At 40.9% G+C, this 22,145-nt stretch overlaps 1 protein-coding gene across 3 annotated transcripts in view; it reads left to right on the top strand.

Annotated features, from left to right (window-relative positions):
• Positions 1–22,145, top strand: part of MME (membrane metallo-endopeptidase) — a 148,352-nt gene that overhangs the window by 69,438 nt on the left and 56,769 nt on the right. For all 3 annotated transcript variants that reach the window (XM_008579682.1, XM_008579684.1, XM_008579681.1), the window contains exons 4-8: positions 18,598–18,759; positions 19,716–19,796; positions 19,883–19,978; positions 20,101–20,219; positions 21,889–21,954. In XM_008579682.1, the coding sequence (XP_008577904.1) occupies positions 18,598–18,759; positions 19,716–19,796; positions 19,883–19,978; positions 20,101–20,219; positions 21,889–21,954 (524 nt within the window). The remainder of the gene's footprint in view (positions 1–18,597; positions 18,760–19,715; positions 19,797–19,882; positions 19,979–20,100; positions 20,220–21,888; positions 21,955–22,145) is intronic.

Here is a 22,145-nt window from a genome sequence, read left to right as displayed (position 1 = left end):
TGTTTTCTTTAACATTGTATTTCATGAGAATTACAAATGCACCATTTAAAGCTTTTTACTGAGAATAAAAAAGCAAACAATATATTTATAAAGAGAAAAGTGTGGCCAGTGAGAAAGAGAAAGAGAGAATGTAGTAAGTACATTTTAGATATTCTCAGGTAAAAATGTGTCATCCTTTATTAATACTTTCTTTGCTATGCTCTAGCTTGGCATAGGGGGTGACAGTTCAGGCTTTGAATCAGTTAAAATGAACACAGTTAGAAATGAGCACTTGAATACATGTTTCCTGTAAAGCAAAACCTACCAACAGACACACCTTGATTTGAAAATGTAGCCACTCTGTGCTGACCCCTACAGACCCACACTGTTAACCCTTCCCTCACCACTGACTAACCCCTAAAAGTAAATAAGCCAGAGGTCTGCAGCAAGAGGAGAATGACTAGATCCTTGCTATTCAAAGTGTGGTCTGTGGACCAGCAGCAGGGAACTTGCAAAAAAATGCAGATTCTCAGGCCCCCCCCAGACCTACTGAATCTGCAGCTGCATTTTTAGTGACGTCCCCAGGAGATTATTCTGCACAATAAAGTTTGAGAAGCACTGAATAATAGTGATTTTTAACTATGGCTGCTTGTTTAGGTAATTTGGGAAGCTTTTAAAATATATCTATGCTACTAGGCCTTCTATCCTTCCCAGACACACACAGTTCCTATTCAAGAATGATTTCTGCTGTGTGTGTGTTAGGAGGAAAAGCAATTTAAGTAAATAAATAGATGTTAAGGTGTATACATATTGCCTGGATATTTGCATTTTTTAAAGAAGTTCCATGTTAACCAACTGATTGCTTTGACGGGTGCAATTACAGACTGTGTACTCAGTGAAGACTTTAAGTTAGAGCCGGAGAGACACTGGCCTTGTTTTTCTGCTAATCATGAAGAAGCAGACCTGGAATGCCTCCTGAATTTCCCCAATGTAATGTAGTCATGAATGTTTTCATGGAGACCTCAGAACAACTTCTTTCCTTATCCACTCACTCATTCATTTATTCCTTCATCTATTCATTTATTCAATTTTATCAAAAACATTAACTGGGGCCGGCCCGGTGGCGCACTGCTACAGTGCACTGCTTGGGAGTGCGGCGGCGCTCCCGCCGAGGGTTCGGATCCCACATACAGACCGGCTCCGCTCTCTGGCTGAGCGAGGTGCGGGCGCGGCACCAAGGGTTGCAATCCCGTTGCTGGTCTCGGTCCGGTACGGGCGCGACACTGAGGGTTGCGATCCGTTGCCGGACACGAAAAAAGACCAAAAAAAAGGAAAAAAAAAAAAACATTAACTGAGCACCTTCTAAATGTTGAGCACTTTTCTGGACACTGGGAATATGAACTCTAATACCCCTTGCCCTTGAGAAAATGATAGTCTGGTCAGTATGACAGATCAATAATCAAGATCACTGTGCGGTTTGGTAAGTGCCCTAACAGATATGCAGAATGTGCTACATGCCCTCGAGAGAGAAACACCTAAACCAGACCAGGCTTGGGAGTAGGTGGGTGGAGTGATAGTAGCAGGCCAGAACATTCCCAGGATGCGACATCACCCATTAAGTTCTGAAGGATAGTCGGGGATTGCCTGACCAGTGAAACATAGGACAGTGTATGCATAGGCTGGGTGCAGGATGGAAGTGAGAGCTTGGGGAGTTTAGGGCCTGCCAGTGGTTCATGGTAGCTGGAGTGTGGTTTGGGATGCACCAGGCTAGTGGGCCGTGATGCTGCAGAGGGGCCTTAAATGGCATGCCAAGTGGGTTGCCATTCCTCCTCAAGACTATAGAAAATAAATAAAATAAAAATGTTGCAGGGAGCATCTAAAGGATTCAAAGCAAGGGTGTGGTGTTCTCAAGTTTGCCTGCTGTCTAGCTCAGGCCAGGTGAAGTGGTACCCAAACAAGGGAATAGCATTTCAACATCCCTGGTGTGAGGGAGAGCTTGGCAAGATTGAGGAACTGAAAGAATATCTGTAGCACTAAGTCACAGAGCGTGTGTATGAAGATGTGAGAGTGGAGGCCACACGGGGAAGTGTTCAGTGTTGGCAAAAGAGATAAGCAGGAGTTGTTCTTGCAGTCCGTGTCAAAGCGTTTGGAGCTCTTACTAATAGCAATGGGAAGTCACAGACAGAAGGGTTTTAAATGAGGCATGACTTGATCAGAATTGTTGAGAAGGATCACTGACTGTAACTAAAGAACGGCTGTGGGCAGGAAATTAAGCTACTGCGCTTATCTGGATGAGGGTTATGGTTGCCTGGATGTGAATGTTAACAGTTGGGGTGGAACGAAATGGGTAGACTTGATGAGTATTTAGCAGGAGGTAGAATTCAGAAGGCATAGGCCTTATGTAAATAGCTGAGGTGGTGAAAAAGAAGTGAAGGAAAGATAGCTCAAGTTTCGGGCCTGAGAAACTGGGTGGTGAGTGTGGCCATTCAGCAGGCTAGGGACATGGGAAGAGCTTGTTGGGCAATAGGTGGGGACCAATGCAGTGAAGAGTTCACTTCAGGACAGTTAAATCTGAGGGACTGCTGAGTCCTCCATGTGGTGGAGGTCAGGGAAGTTGGGGTTGGAGATAAGGACTGAGGTGTCAGTAGCACATCGAGGGTGTGGTTGGGATTACGCAGGGAGGGAGCAGAGAAGAGAAGCCAGGATGGCATTGTAAAAAGAACTTTTAAAAATAAGAAGAAACCCTCCAAAAGAGACTGAAAAGGAGTAATCAGGGAGGTAGAAGGAAAATCAGCAAAGTGTGAAATTACTGAAGCAAGTGGAAGAGAAAATTAGAGAGTGATCATTGGAGTTAAATGCAGCGAGGGGTTGAGTAGGTAAGTATTGAAAGCGGAGAGGAAGAGGTTAAGAATTCAGGTGGAAGACGGGGAAATTGATAATCCTGTCCGTTGTGGAAGCAAGCGAGAGTATCCAGGAAAAGAGGAGGCAGGATTACTCTCAGAGCAGGGACTCCTCTCCCTCTTTTACTAGGAAGAAGGAGGCGAGGGTGGTTTGAATGCAAACACATTTGGAGGCTGGGAAGGACAGCAAGCTGAGTGGGTCGTCATCCAGTTGCTTCAGTCTTCTCTGTGCAGTAAGAGACAGATCCACCCCTGGGAGTGAGCTGGGAGAGAAGGAAAGTGAGGAGAGTAGAAAGACTGGGAAGGGCCCATGTGAGGAGCAGGCCCTGCACATGGAATTGATAGCCCTGTTGAAAGCTGAAGGCCATAACTTGAAATGACATTAATGGCCAGGCAGTTGTGGGGTTTCCCCAGCATCATTGATAATATCTCCAACAGGTATTTATTGCCAGGCACAATTTTCAGTGCTGAGGTTACAGAAGTGACGAACATAGAGTCCATCCTCACAAAGAGCTTACCATAAAAAAGGAGACAGTAAAGAAATCGATAAATATATAAGACACACTATTAAATATCTTAGCCTCGAGTTGGAAGGGAACAGGAAGGCTGCTGGATCGATTCAGGGGAGGCTCCCTTGCAGGGGCAAGTGCATGCAGCGCATGGCAAGGTGGTGGTTTTAGTGATGCAGATAAAAGAAAGGTAGAGCAGGCACGGGGTGAAGGTTCTCAGTGAAGCTGGAGAGCAGGTGCAGAGGGAATAAAGAAATGAAAACACTTCTAGGAATAGAAGGGTGAGGGGTTACTGGAGTTGAAGATTTCAGAGATAGAACTGTTCTGTGTGAGGACAACATCAGGATGTTGTCATGAAGTGTGCACCCATGTGGAGTGGAGGTGAAGGTCAGGAGAGTTCAGAAGGCCAAGAAATTCTTAAGCTAGAGTGTAGCACAGGTGTCCACATAGTCCCCGATGTCTTCTGGGAAGACAATAGAACTAGTGTGGAAGGCAGGCTGGGAGTGAGACAACAGTTCGTAGGAAGTCAGCAGATGACAGATTAAGCAGGAGAAGCTGGCACGGTCCTCGGGTGGAGCCTGAATAAGTGCAGTGGAGAGTAGAGCTGTGGGTGCTGGGTGGAGCAAGGACAAGGCTAGGTTTGCCTTCGATGTTGTGGCACAGGACAGAGCTTCAGGGCAAGGGGTTTAGGACTTACCATGCCTTCTTGTAGAAGCGGATTCTAATCCTGTTCCCTCTCACAATCCAGACCCGTTTCCTTCCTTCTCCCTGGAGGTGGGTTTGCAGGAGATACTCTTCTGAATGGAGGTAAATGTTTGCTGACGAGAGTAAGATTCCAGAATCAGAGGATGTGCCACCTGGTCTAGAATTACTTCACATGGGTTAGGGTTTTTCAATTCATGTGCTGTCCTATGTAATTGTATCACTCAAGAAGGTAAGCAGCACCCGGTGAGAGGAGGTGTTGGGGGCCACCTGTCTGGCATATTGTTGTGGGACTCTGTTTGGCAGAATTAAAATTACTACTGAATTAACTTTTATTCATCTTTTCACTATCTGAGATAAAAACTCAAAATGAATCAGCGAGTTCTTAAAATGTTTTCTTTGTTTCTCAGAGGTACAGTCTTCCTTCAAAATTAAAAAAAAAAAACAAAACAGCTGAATTGTCACATTTCAGAAGCTGAAATGTCTTCTTTGTTTTCAAGTCTTCAATCCAGAGGAGTTTACTGTACCTCACCTCTGAAGCTAATGTGCAGGGGGTTGGTCCACTGCATAGACCAGATCTCTGGGAGTCTAATTGAAGTCAATTAGCAGGTAACCAACAGCCAGAGGGTCTGTTTCTCTGTGTCCAATGCTTCAGTGAAAACAAGCAAGCCAGGTGTAAAATGGTGGATGTGGCCCAGGCCATATCTTTTAAGTAGTTTTTTTTTTAACTAATCAAGGCTTTTATGAACATCGGATAAGTTTTTATTTATAGAACTCCCACACTGTTAAAGACGTGATAAGATGTGCTTGAGGATACCGTAGTTACTTAAAAATACTTCCAAAAAAAGAAAGCTTTTGTTAAATTATTTGGCTTAATTTTCTGGTATAATGAAATTAGGATGTTTTTGATACCTCTGCCAGTGTGAAGCTAAAATGAATTCATTATCCCCAAAACACATGTATACAGCAATTAATGATTTCACTAATTTAGAAGCCAAGAGGCAAAACAGGAATAATTGTATTTGTGACAGAGAAATAATTTTAATTATGTTTGAGTGAATCAAAGGACGCACTGTACACATAGTCATTAACTCAACAGTGAATTTCTCAGAGCACTGTACGTAAAATTCTGTAGCAAGGACCTGGCAATATGATGAAAAGAAATGACACAAGTCAAACCTTGAAAGCCACCTTAAAATTATATCCATACAAATATGAATCTTTTAAAAGAGAATATAAGATAGTAGCAATAGGTGCTATGAAACTTTGCATCGTGCCTATTAAATATGGTAATAAAATGAAAACAAAGAAATGAAGTTGGAAGATTGAAAAGTTGTCACAGTGTGGTTGAGGTCAACCACATTGCACGATCAACCCCATTCCAGGCCCTGGTCCTCAGTGGGCCGAGGTCGGTGGCTCCACGTCCAGTCACCCCACTGCTGGTACTCTGCCTCTGACCCTCGCTCTAGTAATTGGGTTTCAGCCTGTCCCCTGGGGTTCGCATTCCTGGCTCGTTCCCCAGTTCTGGAAACTAAGTTTCTGCATCTCTTTCCAGTTTTCTGGGATTGAAATCTAGCCTAGTTCCTAACCTTAGAACCTTCTGGCAGGCCCTGAGGAACTGAAGCTTCGTTGGGTCACCACACACCATCTGCTGGTGACAGTCCTTCCTCACAGTTGCCTGCTGGTCCCCTCACTGTGTAGTTTTTCTGTTGTTTTTAGCTAGAAACTTCTTCTGTTGCCAATCTCTTATAGTCTGTCTTAAAATAGGATTCAGTCTCACTGGACTGGTCAAACCACTTCTACCTGAGCTCAGTTTATGTAAACAACAAACATTTTATATGGAAGAAAAATGTTTCCTCCTTCACACAGGACGGAGTAGCAGGCTGATTTTGTGTACCAACACAGAAAGCCCAGGAGCCTGCAGGTCTCTCAGCCAGCAGTCACCACACCAATTAATTTTTAAAACTTGCAGAGGAGGAATCCATTTTTTTGTTTTGTTTTACTTAATAAAAGAAAATTTAGTTATGTGTGAAAAGTTCAAAAAATTTTAGATACTGCCTGTCTGACTTTAAATGAGCTGATTTTCTTGACATCCAATTAAGATTTTAATTGCTCCATAACATGCTTATAGCTATATGAATTTTTTCACCTCATTTGCTCATTTAAAGGAAGAAAAAACAGTATTAAAACAGTTTAAGATTCTGATACAGTGTGTATGGGTTTTAGTGTCTAAATAGCAGATGGTGATAATTTGCTGTAAGAAGACTTAATTGATTGAGAATGAAGAATCCTTTTGGAGTGTCCATTATTGTGCTGGTGCTGAGGCTAGAATCCTTACCCTGGAAGGGGGTGTACTTACAGTTATCGTTGCTTTTATGTTCTGTGGGTAGCTTTGAAATATACTTTAAGTTATTTCTCAGAAATTGTGTATCTCATACCGATCTGATAACTCACTGCATTGTTGATTGGTCTGAGGCTCCATCGTTCACCTAATCATGTGGTTTACGCACATACACCGTGAGGATGGAATCTTTCACAGAAGTCAACCGGCAGCTTAACATCTACAGTCCACAAGAACTCTGTCTGAATTCGTGGAGAGAACTTGCCCAAACTCAGGATTGTGAAAACACAAATTGACTTGGCAGGGCATGTGTTCAAAGGATGATTTACAACTTTATGACCAGCCATTAAGACAGCTTGGAATAAAAGGAAAGCCGGCCCGGTGGTGCACTGCTACAGTGCGCCGCTTGGGAAGCGCGGCGGCGCTCCCGCCGAGGGTTAGGATCCCACATACAGACCGGCCGCTCACTGGCTGAGCGAGGAGCGGGGGCAACGCTGAGGGTTGCGATCCCGTTGCCGGTCCCGGTCCGGTACGGGCGCGACACTGAGGGTTGTGATCCGTTGCCGGTCACGAAAAAAGACAAAAAAAAAAAAAAAAAGAAAGCTGTTCCCATGAGACGCCCGTGTCGAGGACTTCTAGAACAAGGCCACCTGCAACCTCAGCAAGAGCGAGTCCTCTTTCCCATCATGAGATCCCTCCCCTTCACTGGACAGGGTGACTCAGGCCAGGCCTCTCCTTCCACCAATCGAAGACAGGTAGGGCTCCCGGAGTGCCGAAGGCTTGGAAACTGAACTCCTCATCCTTTATCCCTTGCTTCAAAGCATGGCCTACCTGTGCCCGCTCACAGAGAGCCACTTTGCATGCCAGTCCTCTTTCAGTTGACCTTTGTCGAGGTCGTTACCCACCTTTTTTTGCCTGGAACACACAACACCTCAGTACCTGACTCAAATATTGGTTGAATGGCCAAAAGAATGAGTCAGTCAATGAATGAAAAGCTCTTCTCCCCTCTACCTCTGACTAGTAACTCCTTCACTCCCAGAGCACCCAGTACACTTACCCATAACTTATATCTCACTTGTTCAGTGTCTACTTTTCCCCACTAAAAGGTAAGTTTTGAGTGTTTCTATCTTACTCATCATTCTGTTTCTAGCACCTAGCAAGGTGCATGGCACATAGTAAGTTATCAATAAATATTGGTTGAATAAATGAATATACTCTCAGCTTCCTTGACTTGAAGTCACAAAACCACTGTTGCCTGTGCAAGGTGATTTGTCAGGGAAGCTGATAGACAAAGACAGCACCAATAAGTGTGTTCAGTCTGGCTTTGTCCTGCTTACATAAGATTCCTCAGTTCTGTTATTCCTCTGTCAAGGCTCCTAGGTTTAGCCATCTCCTTTGCTAGCAGTAAAGGCAATGACTCTCTTCTCGGTTCTCTAATTCACCTTGCTAATTCTACCCTCCTTAGCTAGAACTAGGTCAGTGAGGAAACAGTTTCTGTATGTGTTTTTCTTTCCCCCCTATTTTCCTGTTTTAGGGAGAGTTTTCAACTAATTTCTTACTCAGGTAAGCGTTTCCAGCTCTCCAGGACCAAAATCTCTTCCAGTCCAGTTTTCCTTTTCCAACTCCAGTTCTCTCTGAATTCCTTCCTTCTCAATAACTAATTTCTACTCTACTTTAATTAAACCCCTGGACTCTTCTTCTCTTGGACACCATTATTGAGCTAAGTGTTGCTGTCATCCCCTAAGGTTATTGCGTCCCTGGTTGCTCCATTCATAACATGCCAATTCAAATTCCTAGCAGCTCACACATACAAGCATAAACTCATTTTTGGAGCACATTGCAAGTGACTCTTTACCTCTAGGTTACACATAAAGTAGGAGCTTTGCTTGTCAACTGAACACTGGGTGAGTCTGGGAATGAAAATGAGATGTGAGCATAGCAAAACAACCCATCATATCTAGATGGAGTTACATTATAGAAGTTCACGTGCATTAGTAAAGAAACCATCTTGTTTAAGATGAAAACCTGCAAGCTTTATGAGGGCATTATAATGTCTGTTTATTGACCACAGTGTATTCAGTTCCTAATAATGTCGGATATACAGAAGTACTCAAAAATATTTGTTGAAATGAAATGAAAAGTTTTGGAAACTTCTCATGCTTCACAAGGGAAAATTTTTTGGAGAAGGCAAGTGATTTAACATAATCCTCTGGGTTTTTGATCATAGGAAGAGCTATTTACTTCGTAAAAAATATAAATATGTAGAGCCAAACACTGTCTTGTGTCAGTTGAATGCTTGGTTTATTAATGTTGCTAAATTGAATAGTGTTCACTAGAGAAGAGCCTTTGACTTCATCCTGGAAGCACTGTTGACCCAGCTTGTGCTCTTGCTGCTGTCTTTCTGCACCACTCCCTAACCAAAATTGAAGCAAAGGCAGATTGCTTTGAGTGACTCTCAGTAATTATATATTATTGAAGTCTGCTGGTCATTCTTGGCCAACAACATGATCTAAAATAACAAAATGTTTAGACAGGAGGAACATGGGTATGTAATCTCTCTGCTCCCTCTACAGAGTCATCCCCCAGTGTCCAGGGAGTTTGGGATCTACCTGAAGAGTGTTGCTAAGGGAACAATTTAGCCTTTTCATGACCTTCTATAGCTTTAGCTAAAAAAAAGGAACATTATTATTCGTTGACATTATAATCAACAGCAGACCTGATAACTTATTTTAAGTGATATGTTGTATTTAAATTACAGTGTCATTCCTAATAGCTTCTTACCAGCAGAGTATTTTAGGATTCAAAATGCAAATTGGACCTGGAAAAAAAATTATTTTTAGACTTATGGCACTTTAACTTAACTGTAACACTGTTACAGTGCTTTCATTTATTAACAGAATGTGTTCTGATTGTGAATTTTAGAGGAATTCCTACCAGAAAATTATTGCCCATCCTCTCTTGGCTGAGAGCCATTCATTGAATTGGGCTGAGATAAGGCTGAAGAATTTCACCAATTTTGGGAGAACCAACTAAAGATTATTATGATGGGTCCATTGGACTTGAGATTTCTGTAATTATCTCAACAAGTTTTAAAATCCAGGGCCAAATGAGGTGAAAAAATTCATATAGCTATAAGCATGTTATGGAGCAATTAAAATCTTAATTGGATGTCAAGAAAAACAGTTGTTGCTGTATAACTTAATTTGGATTCTCTCTCTCTGTAGAGCTTCTGAAATTTCTTTAATACTATTCGACATTATGGCAGAATGACACTGTAGAAAAAGCATCAGGTTAAAATTAGACCTAGGCTCCATCAAAATTTGTATTGGTGACCTTGGGCATGTAACCACTCTGTGCCTAGATTTCCTTAAAATAGGGGTAATATGCCCTACTTTGTAGAGCAGCTTTAAGGAATAAAAATGATTAAAACTGAACGGTCAGTTTAGCATAGTAGTTATGAGCCTGGATTCTGACTACTAGGCTACTTGTGCTCAAACCCCAACTTTGCCACTTGCTGACTATGTGACCTTAGGCACAAATTGCTTACCCTCAATTTCTACATCTCTAAAATGGGGACAAAATTAGTTACCATATAAGGTTAGTTGAAAACAAACATTAAAGCATTTAGAAAAGTGCCCAGCATGAAGTAAGTGCTTTGTGCCTGACACATGTCAAACATTGGCTTCTGTTATTTTTATTATTACATTTAAGCATCTTTGGCTGAACCTAAGTGAAAATCCTATAGTTTCCGTTCTATATGTAAATCCGATAGTTTATCTGTAAATCTGATAGTGAAGGGATTTCAGGCTGACTTTGTAAAGGCTTGTGCGTGTGTGTGTGTGTATATTTGTGTTGTCTGTATATGACCTATGCATTTAAGGTGAATTAGTCACATGTATAAATAAGATACAGTTATAAACTAAACGTTCCTCAAGCTAGAGCATTAAAAATCAGTCTTCTTACTTGAGAGTGCAACTGTGCAGAGTGAATTCTCCCAAATCTACTTGTGTAAATCCACAGTTTCTGAATAGTTGTATCATGATGGCTTTTCTTGGTGCTGACCAATAAAATTTGACCTTGGCTCTCCTGGTTCTTAACCAGTGATTGACAGGGAGAGTCTGAATTAAATTATAAACTAGCAGTCAAGATTACATTTAGCATCTGGTATCCCCCCACTCCCCACCTTTCTACAACCAAGGTGTCATAAAAGCAATTTGGGATTTTCATTTAAAAAAGAAGAATGGATCGTGGAAGAATCCAGAATGTTTGAAATAAGAGCCATTGGGTTTTGTTAGCATTAAAGTCTGTGTTTTTGCTAATTTGCAGTCATTTTCTCTTCAGGAATAGTCCCCTGAATTCTAGTTTCCACATTACTGACATTTGAGTGGAGTCCTTTGTGACCCATCGTGATTACATTGCATTTTCCTTGTGTTCTTTCAAACTGTTCTGATTTTGCCTTAATTTTACTTCGGGGGATGATATTGAGGAGGGTGACAGCGGAGAATAAGGTCAGCAGTACTTCCAGAATGTTGTCAGTGGAGATTTTTAAGTTGTCAAAAATTGCCTAGTAAGTAATATCCAGTAAGTCTGTTAATAAAGCAAGAATTTATGATAGGTGGTTGTGTCAGAAATGGGAGTCCTAAGGTCTTCACAAAAGAGCGTTTGCTCCTGGGTGTCGCAACATTTCTCTGACCTCTTCTGGACACTTCCAGAACAGTCATAAGTCAAGCTATTTATAGCAATTTTAAGATACTGAAACCAAAATGTGTGCTTGGGGTCAGGAAGCCAAGGGCTTAGGCCAATTTGGAGAGAACAAGCTGAAAACTGTTTTGCTCACATAACATTCCCTAAACCTTACTTCCATGTAGAACGAGAATAGTCAATGAAGAAATTTTGCCATGGAGCCAGGAGTGTATATATGGTGCATATATTGTAAATAGATGCCTAACCTATTTAAAGTGTGGCTAATATATAGTAACCAAGAGTTTTTAAAATAGCAGTAATTGAGAAAGAAATTATTTGTATCCCATTCTCACTAATTTTGTTGCCTGTTTTGTACATTTTTCTAAATGGTTTTAAAAGCCTCAAAGAAAAATGGGACGTAAGTACAGAACATTCTCATTATTTGTGGGTTCTGTGTTTGCTAATTCACCCATTTATTTAAGTTTATTTGTAACCCTAAAAAAATACACACAGCTCTTTCACAATCATTTGCAGACACCTGCAGATTGGCAAAATAATTTTGAGTCTCTCTATGCGTATGTAAAGAGCTTAGGTGGAACAAAAAGACTGTGAATAAGGGTACTTTTTGCAATCCATTTAGTGCCACCGTTTCCACATTTTTGTGCTTTTTGTTGGCGATTTCTCTGTTTAAAATGGCCCACAAACACAGTGCTGAAGTGCTATCTAGTTTCTTAAGCGCAATAAGGCTGTGATAAGAGAAAATATTCATATATTAGATAAGATTTGTTTAGGCATGAGTACTGTTGGCTGTGAGTTCAATGTTAATGTATCAACAGTATTATTAAATAAGGTGTCTTTAAACAGAAACCCACATCAAACAAGGTTATGTATTGATCAGTTGTATGACCAGAGGCTCACAGGAACTTAATCCTGTATTTCCCCTAGGGTCAATGATTCAGTCTCCACCAATTCAGGGTTAGTGGTGACGTTATAGAATAAAATTTGCTCAAATAGCAAGAATTGACCATATTTGTTTTGTGATTCCCATGAATTCATTCATACGGGAAAGCATCAATGACCTACTAATTAGGGACTAACATTTCAAAAAAAGTTAAGCCCTTAAAATATTACTACAGGACAAAACTCTATGCAATCTACTTGATTCATTTGCTGTTTGTGGTAATCATATTTATTTTAGGTTTCCCTTATTTTACTAACAATTTCCCCAGGCACTTGACAAAAGCAGAAATTTCTTTAAAATCGTGCACACACACACATAAACCAACAATACCAGAATCCTAGCCTCTAGGGAATGTACATGTATAAACAATGAAATATTTGTTGTGTATAGTGTCAAAAATCCTATTTTCAGTTAGCGAACTATTGATATTGTTCGAAAGCAGGGCATACAGATAGGAAAGAGAATTTGAGGCACGGAGGCCATTGGCATTCAAAGGCAGACCAAGGATGACCTCTTCCTGAGAGAGACATGAAGCAGGTTCCACTGTAACTGGAATCCCACCACGTCTAATCATATCTGGCAGACTGGTGAGTGGGGTTTCTAAAGTCTCTTCCTAGAGGCCAAGGAACCTCCTGAGACATCAATAAAAAACATCCCTCAGCCATCAGAGAAGTAATTCTGAACATAGTACAATTTTTGCTTTATGATCTGTCCAAAACCTGGCCTGTTAGTGCTTGTGGTTCTCGGCAGAGGGGCATGGAGGTGAAATCTAAGAAGGTGTTTAGCTGGAAATACCAGAGCCCTGCTTGGCACTCAGCATAATGAGGGATGTGGGAGGGAGGAATTTTCCCGCATGGTACAGCTCCAGCACCCAGAGGGAGCTGGGTCATGACTGGGGTCTGGGCAGGAGGTGGTGGAGCCTGATGTCAGTGGAGCCGAGTGGAGGCCTGCGGGGAGTGGGCTCTGCACGAAGCACATGTGAGGTCTCCTGCAATACTTTGCCAGGCACTCCTAGGAGACTGAAGTCACTGCGAAATACGGGTTGCCATGTATAGTCCCATATGCACTTGTAGACTGAAAAGGCAAGAGGACACATTCCTGATTCACATAAGTGTGGGGCCATCTTTCCTTCCTGATATGGGATCCTCTTGTCATTTTTCTTTTTTCCCTATTGTCTGATCTGGTGGGTCTCCTGGCTGCACATCAGAACCACTCAGGAAGCCTTTAAAAAAGTGCCTGGACCCACCCCAAATATTCTGATTGAATTGGTAAAAGTGGGTCCCTGGCATCTGTCAGTTTAAATGGCTTCGCAGATGATTCATGTTTAGCCGGGCTTGAAGAGTCCTGTGCTAAAACATATCGCTGAGATTTTTCACTCTCTGTAATCCAGTGTGGTCTAGAGATAGAGGCAGGAACCCTGCTCCATGTCTACTTCCAGAACATGTGCTCCTGGATGTGGTTTTGAGTATGAGTGACATGGGTCTGCTTACCCCGCTGCAAAGAATTAATCTGCAGGCCCTCCAAGCCATGTTACTTTCTCCCGCTTTTTCCCCAGCACAAATTGCTGGTGACAGGCAGATTTGGGGGAAGGAGTGAAGCTGTGGCTACAGAATGGCAGGGAGAAGAGTAAGTGAACAAGAGGGCAGGGCAAGGGGAAAGAGAAGGATTAACCAAGGAAGAATGGAAAAGAGAGTGGTCCTAGGCACCGCGTGTGCCGCCTTCCTTCTTATCCAAAGCATGGAGGGAAGAGCGTGAGCTCAGAGCCTCACACACCCCAGTGCCAGTCCTGGGGCACCGTCACATACCAGCTGTTTGATCTTGGGAAAATTACTTAATCTTGTACAGCTAAAAAGTGGTGGAGCTCTGAGATTCTGAACAGGTCTGTCTGACTTAAGAACCCAACATTTTTCTAACTTATACAGCATCTTCCAATCCATACCCACATAATGGACCCTTGGTAATGAACAACTTCCTAGATGGTAGGTGAGCTTGTTGTTAAATTGCTACCGTCACATAAGTTGGAAGAATGTTACAAGAAGATTAGTTAGGAAAAAAAATGGTATATCATTTATTATCAGCCCAGAACATTCAGAATTGTCATTTGTAAGAAATAAACTTATTACTAATAGATTACCTTCTTTATGAACAATAAACTCTTTTGTTTGTTACTGCAAAAGCAATGCATGTTTATCTAATACAAATTGGAAAATAAGCAAATAATCCCAAATTAAACACACCCATAATATTTCAACCCTAATATAACCACTGTAAATGCCTTAGTATATGTCTTTCTAGACTTCTTGTGCTTTTATATAGATTTTTTAAAATCATAATCTACTTTTTTTTCACTTTACAACATCTGTTCAACAACATTCCGTGTCAATCCATTTGCCTGTGCTACATCATTTTTTAAATTATTTAGTGTACTTGTTAAGGTGAATAATTTTATTTGATTTTAAACCACAATTGTTTACTCAGAAGTGACAGACTCACAGATAAGGAAACATCTGAAGAGCCCAGGTGTGGTTATTTGGAGAGGTTGAGTAATTCAAAACAGAGTACAAAACATAAAAACAATCACCAGTTTGACAGTTGTGCGTCTGTTTCCTATGGCCCTTCTGCCCACAAGTCTACCGCTGACATCAAAGAAAAGTCAGCACTGAGGAGGTCCGGAGGATAAGGTGCAAAAGGAGAAATCAAACCCATGATAAGAGATAAAAGGAAAGTTGATCAAAGACCCAGCTTAAAAGTGCTAGCCTGTGACTTGCCTTGGCCAATGGCCCCGAATATTCGTCAGAACAGAGCGCTCTCTTTGAAGTGACTGGGAGCACCATGCTCAGATGAGCTCTCCGGTCAAAAGGAAATTTAAAAAGTGGCACAGGAAGGAATCAGCGAAGTCGCTTCTTTCCTCTGTATGTTCTCACCAACCGTATGAATGCTATTTCATAAGTAGCCCTGCAGAGGCAAGTAGTATATCTGTACTGGGTATCAGGTGAGGAAATTCGACCCAAGAGGGGAAGGCTAATCTTTTTTTCTCTGGGAGATGTGGGAAGTACATGCAGTTGCATTCACATGACACAGGATTTGCACCCATGAGCATAGAACTGCAACTACCGCCTGTCCTTTGCGTTCAGGGTGTTTAAAAGGCATGTGGTATTTCCAAATAGGCAGTGAGACTTGTTCATGACTCTCCTAGTTCATTGTTTTCACTGCTCTCCTGAGAAGGAGTTTATTGCTGTGTGGTGTTAAATCATCCATTTCCCCAGAGTAGGGAAGAAAATAGAGAATGCTCCCCAAATGGCAGTAGCCTTTACAATGTTTGGTTAAAATTGTTAAAGTATTTTAAAAGGGAGGAGTTATGTAAAATTGCTAAAAGTGTGTCCTTAGAACATCTTTAGTTAGTGCTTTTTCTAGGCTCTAATTTTCTGGTTTTACACTTTATGCGATAATCCTCTACGTAGTTAGGGTCTTTATTTTCACTTCTCCCCGTCATCATCTTTACTTCCTTCAAAGTTCAGGGGAATTACTTTTTCTCCCTACCTTTTTTCTTAATCTTTATCTGAAGTTTTAAAGTTAGAGTTTTGATTAAGCACAGCAGTAGGCCCTGTAAGAGCTGAAAAATGCATTTCCTACTTTAGCAGAGCCACAGTCCAGGTGAGGAGATAATGAATTTTCCCGCAAAAAAATGAAGATGATACGAGCTGATATGGGCTTTGATAGGACATGAAGGAGGATTTGAACTGGGCTTTGAAAATGCCTGAAATTTCAAAATGTGAAAAAATGCAAAAGGATATGTATTAGTAGTAGGGATGGGGCTGGAACAACATGATCAAAGTTCTAGAAGCAGAAACTATAAGGTGTTTCTCAGTAGAAACTGAATATATTTATTTACTTAGGGCAGATGGCTCATGTGAGAAAGTAGCAAGAGAAGCTTTATTAGATATATTATGGTTAGAACATGCTATGGAATGTGGATTTTGTTATGAGTGCGAAAGGACCGTATTAAAAACGTTGGAGTGGAAAATGGCATGCTGACATGTTTTGAGAACATTAATCTGCCTGTGGAGCTCAGGATGTGAGGCAGCAATAAAATAGGGACACGCCCCAGGGAGGCAGCTCATAAATATTCAGACTGGATCGGCCAGAGCCTGCGCACTAGGGGGGCAGGAGGGCAGGGCTCAGCCCTTAGGAGTTTACCCATAGGATGGAGAGGATGGAGAAGGGGTGTGTGTCTCTCTCTGGCAGAGATGCCTGTGCACGTTGGTGGGTACCTTCATTTGATAATAAAGCCCTATCATGTTCCATTTGTCTGTCTCTCTCTTCCTTTTCTTTTGTCGGTCCATGAAAGATTCTTTCATGAACCAAGAACCTGGATATGCCACCTGGTAACAGGTGGAAAGGGGTGGGGAGAGGCCTGGGCCACAGCTTAGGTAAAAGAGAGGCTGAGAGACAGAGGCCTGAGATAATGGAAACAGTGGGAATGGGAAGGATGGAGGGGACTCTGGGGACAGTGAAATGAGAACTTCTCTGGCCTGCGGGAGCAGGGGAGGGAGACATGTGGGAGGAGGGGCAAGAGGACTCATAGGTGATTCACTTACATGTAAACATAATAATTGTACCCTCTTACCTATGTGCTTGGTGACAGGAATGCAAAGAGATGAATGACATCAACAGAATGGTTATGGTAGACAGGGTAGGTATCTGTAATGAAAAACCCAAAGTAGCCGCATCTAATCATTAAAGATTGAACAATGCAGTGAGTTCTCAGGAGTTCAGAGAAAGAAAAGTTTGGAGTCATGGACACTTCAGGGGAGAGATGACATAGCTGAACCTTGATGATGGGTAGAATTTGGAGAGACCAGGACGGGTGTTAGAGTGGTGAGGAGGTCAGAAAGAAGCAAAGCACAGGGCTGGGGAAATACCAGGAGTGTCCGTGGCACATTGAGTAAGCCCATGTGGTTGGAATAGAGCGTTTGTATAAAAACCACAGAGAGGGGGAAAACGTGTGAGAGAGAGGGGTAGAGACCTATAATTAGGATGATAGAGGATTAGAGGCCAAGGTAAAGAGTTTGTGGTTTAACCTGGGAAATGTCAAGCATTTTTGGGCAAGGTTGTGGCCAAAGGTTTTGGGGGAAGTTTAATTTGTGAAAGTTGTGCAGAATGTATAAAAGGAGGGGTATAGTACAACCAAGATAAATAGTGGGGTGACTTGTAGTCAAAAGGGAATGAAGATGTAAACTAGGCTGGTACTGATTTTAGAATGAGAGGTACAGAAGAGAGGCAAAGGGATTACCAAAAAGTCCTAGGGGGAGGGAGAAATACAGTTTTACCCAAGGCTTCAAACCTGGGAGGCAGAGATAATAATTATGCTGTATACCAGATCATAAAAGTCAAGAGAGCACTGGTGTGGAGACACCCCTGAGTGTTTGGTGTTACAGAACTGGAGCCTGAGGGGGCTGACAAGCAAACGTGTCTAAAATGTAGTGAGAAGTGGGGGCTTGAGGCTCAGCTGGAAAACAGACTTACCATATCAAGTTGAAAAAATCCACACAGCTCAGCAATTGTTTGAAGTTTTAAATTAATTAATTAATTCAGAATTTGAAGTATTTTCAAAAGCCTACTTGAGAGTTTATACTCTTGATACAGATGAATTCTCAATTGCTCTTTTGTTTTTGCTGCAAAATAGTTCGACTTGTATGAGACAGAAAGTGGAGAGGGCAGTAGCTGGATTTTCTTTATTCCAGGTGTACCTTGTGGGCATTAGGCCATATTCTCTTCAATGGTTATAATTCATATTTTATACATATTTCTGTCAATTGCAGCAGAGTTGGTGTCTTGCACATTATAAACACCCAGTGTTGGTTGATTTGCATTTTCACCATCTTGCTCAAAGATGAAAGAGTGGACATAAAAACTAACAAGCTTACAGCCAATTTTATAATGAGAGACTCTACATAAACAAATGCAAATTGGATGTCAAATTTGAATTGCAAAAATTTTGTAAGCGAGGTCCAAGAAGTAATGTGTGGCTTCAGATCTTTACTAAAATGAGACAAAATCCATTAACAGTCCTCCATCCCTTGGAGTCTCAGAGACATTCAAAAGTCACAGGACTTGGAAGAGCAGAGTCAGCAACTTAAGTTATCAGAGCAAAGAATGACATGTTAACCCCAGGCCCAGGATGGCCAGAGCAAAGTAGAATTTTCTTCTGAGGTAGGAATTAGCAAGAAAACTCAGTTATGTGGGTGTAGGCGAGAAGGGGGATGTGACATGAGCTTGTGAGGACCCAGACCACACAAGAACAAAACAAACCAACTGTGGGAAAGGAAAGGAGGAGTGTACACAGATAATATTCATCATTCCACCTAAATTGAGGGTTACCTAAATAAGTAAGAAAAAGAGGTCTTGGTCTACTTGACGTGATCAAGTGGACCAAACGGGGCAACATGCCTCTTTTTCCCATTCCGAAGTACTTAAGAAATGTACCCTTTATTTTATCTAGTTCTTTCTCTGGTCTTTCAGCTGCTCGACTGATCCAGAACATGGATGCCACCGTTGAGCCTTGTACAGACTTTTTCAAATATGCCTGCGGAGGCTGGTTGAAACGCAACGTCATTCCCGAGACCAGCTCCCGTTACAGTACCTTTGACATTTTAAGAGATGAGCTAGAAGTCGTTTTGAAAGGTTAGTGGAGATTGTGTCTGTGCATCAAAGATTTCTCTCTTAATATCATTTTTTAAAGATACAACTGTTAGCCATTACAGGGAACATCGTAAAAGATTAAAGTTGATAACTCCTCCGGGATTTGTGACCACCACTGAGTCACAGTCTGAGGGTGGTAGACACTGAAATGGATATGCTGGCATCTTTTAGCATTCCTGCTTTCATTTGTAGGTACGCAAACAGTAAAGCTCTATCATCCCTAGAGATAGCATCTTTTTGCCATTTTTACAGAAGAGAAAATTAAATGATTGCCACTAAAAACTACTTCCACAGTCTCCCCACTCCAGCCTGTGTTAAAGTCGCTTGTAAGACGTTACTCAGGTTTGCTGTTCTAGAGCAGGTATATTATTCTAACCCAGCTAAGACACTCTCCCTGGAAAGCTGAGGAAGTCTGGATGGGTCTCTATCCTCCATGCTCTGTTCTCTCTTCTAGAAGTTACTTTGTAGAAAAACAATTTTTGCTATTTTTTAACATTCACACAAGTAGAACAATTCATTTAATTCATTTGGAGCATGAACAATACAATCACACAAAGATAATTATTTTCCAGCCATCGCAAGGGCTATCCATATTAAATTTCAAATTCCTGTGTATTACTATTATTTTTCTTTTTAATCTCAATTTCAAGAAAAGTAACTTATCTAAAGGCAGGGCAGTACATGGCATTCTTGACAAAAAAAGATAATCTATTCAAAAAGTCTTTCATCTAACTTGGCTAATGAAACTAACTCCCAATTCTGTTTTAGTAATAATGATGTGATAAGGGGTTTGGTTATTCCTATAGGGTTTTGGAATAGGGAGGGAGTGAACATACTCCTGAAAAGCAAGTTTTTTTTCTGAACCTACATTGAAAATGTTAATTACAACTGCAAATGAGCAGTTATGTTGATGCTTTTTATTAAATGCCCTATTTCAGATGTCCTTCAGGAATCCAAAACAGAAGACATAGTAGCAGTGCAGAAAGCAAAAACACTGTACAGGTCTTGTATAAATGAATGTAAGTGCTGTTCTTTCATTTGGAGTGTATTGATGCTAAAATATGCATTGACTTCATATTTAATTTATTTTCATTGTTTTCAAAAGCTACTATTGATAGTAGAGGTGGAGAACCTCTACTGAAACTGTTACCAGATATATATGGGTGGCCAGTAGCAACAGAAAACTGGGAGCAAACCTATGGTAAGGCAGTTTTCCTTCTTTTTGTAAAAAAATAATTTCCACATAAAATCTATACCATTTTATTAAAGTATCATATTAATGAACTAAAGCTTCTAAAAATGTTTCACCTTTCATTGCTTTAGGTACTTCTTGGACAGCTGAGAAATCTATTGCACAACTGAATTCTAAGTATGGGAAGAAAGTCCTTATTAATTTTTTTGTTGGCACTGATGATAAGAACTCTATGAACCATATAATTCATGTAAGTTTGGATGGCAGATAGCTGAAGTTATTTTTAAATTTTAATAAAACTTCCACACACATTGTTGTCATTAATATTTTTAGAAATAATGTGTATTTTCACTTGAATCGCAAGAGCAATGCGGTAATAAATTCTTGCTCTGTCCCTGATACCTGGAGTCCTAATTTCAAAGTATTGTCTTGATGCTGTGTTTTAGACATTCACCTCTCACTTCTACCTGTGTTTTAGATACCTCTCCTTTCATAAAATAAATGATAGGAGGTGCTCCAGGCCCCTCTTATTTAGAAAAAGCACTTGACTTCTTTGAATGTTTCATGAAAGAACATGCTTTGGTTTACATAAGTAATGCAGGCCTGGAAACCAGAAATTCCTAATTGCTTTCAAAAAGGACATAGAAAAGCAATTTCAAACACAATTTTGATTCTTGTTAAATATCTGTACTTTTTTCTCAATAAAGATAGTCAAAATGCCATTCTTTTTAAATGGCTTTATTAGACTTTTTAAAGTGTAAATCATTTATTGAGATGTCACCTAAGATGATATTAATGAATGTTTGGAATGGACTAATAATTTTACAGAGCTTTCGTTTAGTCTTCTGTAAGAGAAAGTGCACCAAAAATTGCAGGTCACAGAATCATATCCATGTCGCTATTGCATCATGGAAGAGTTGAACCCAACTGCCTTCTGCAGTGGACTCCTTTTCTCCCTCTCAAAACTCTCCTTGAGCTCTCAAATCACCTTGAGCGTTGGAAGGTTGGAGAAGGAACAGGGCCCTTTGTGTGGAGATGACTTCTGGCTCTTTCCTTACCAGACCGTTGGGTTAAGTTTCTTTTCTATTAGCTTAGGCTCTTCCCAACTACTGGGATTCTCAGTCCAGCCCATCTTACCAGGCAGTGAATAGAAAGCAGTCTCACAAAGCTGTAGGTATGCCCAGGGAGCTCTCACTTGGGTCCACCAGAGCAGAACTGAGTCTCCTCTTTCACATACTCAGCTGCTTTCTGGGTCTGCTAACATCCTTCTGTGCAGAGCAGCTTTGGAGAGAACAAAGGAGGAGTCTCTTCCATCCCCCTAAGGTAAAGGATCTCAAAAAAAAAAAAAAACCTGGCAAGATTTACACTAAAAAGTTAAAAATTTGTAGAATTACTGGAGAGATTTTCCACTTCTCCCCACCCATCCAAATAAACTTGAAGGATATGATTTACTCCCACCAGTAAGAGTGGATCCCAATTAAAGGTGGAGGGTAGACCAGGACACCTCCCAGGGGAGCATATTAGAAGCTGGGGAAGCTCGGAAGTCCATTAAATGTGTAATGTAGAATCTCCCTAGTCCTAGATTCTAACATGTTTTTGTCCACCTGAACCTTCTGCTCTGCATTAAAAATCCTTCACAGTATATTTTTTGTTCAGGTTTTCTTTGGTTTTCTTCAATTTCATTTTTCCATGAACTTTTTGAAATACCCTTGTATCAGCAGCACCGTCCTCTAGTTTCACACTTACAGGTAGTGTGGAAACCATTTCCTGATTATGTATTTACTCAATGTCTGATTATTACCCTTATAAAGAGCAAGGAGACTAGGATCTTTTGCATAGCTAGGTAGCCATGCTTGTACTGGTCCACCTGCTCTATATCTGCTGAATGATTTACTTTCTTTTATGTATATTTTGTTTAGATTGACCAACCTGGACTTGGCCTTCCTTCCAGAGACTACTATGAATGTACTGGAATATATAAAGAGGTAAAAATATATATATATTTTAAAGGAAAAAGAAAAGAAACAACTGAAAACAATCTACAAAACCATCTGGTGTAAACTTATAAATAATAAGAAAAATGAAAGCCAAACAAACTTAACCTTCTTATGTCCTTCACTCAGGACAGACACTTGAAATCACACACAGCATTGAGCTACCTTTGATAAAATGAACA

Source organism: Galeopterus variegatus, unplaced genomic scaffold (genome assembly GCF_000696425.1).
Source record: "Galeopterus variegatus unplaced genomic scaffold, G_variegatus-3.0.2 Scaffold1937, whole genome shotgun sequence".
NCBI lineage: Eukaryota > Metazoa > Chordata > Mammalia > Dermoptera > Cynocephalidae > Galeopterus > Galeopterus variegatus.
Note: the sequence above shows the minus strand (reverse complement) of the source record. Positions and strands in the feature narration are given on the sequence as shown.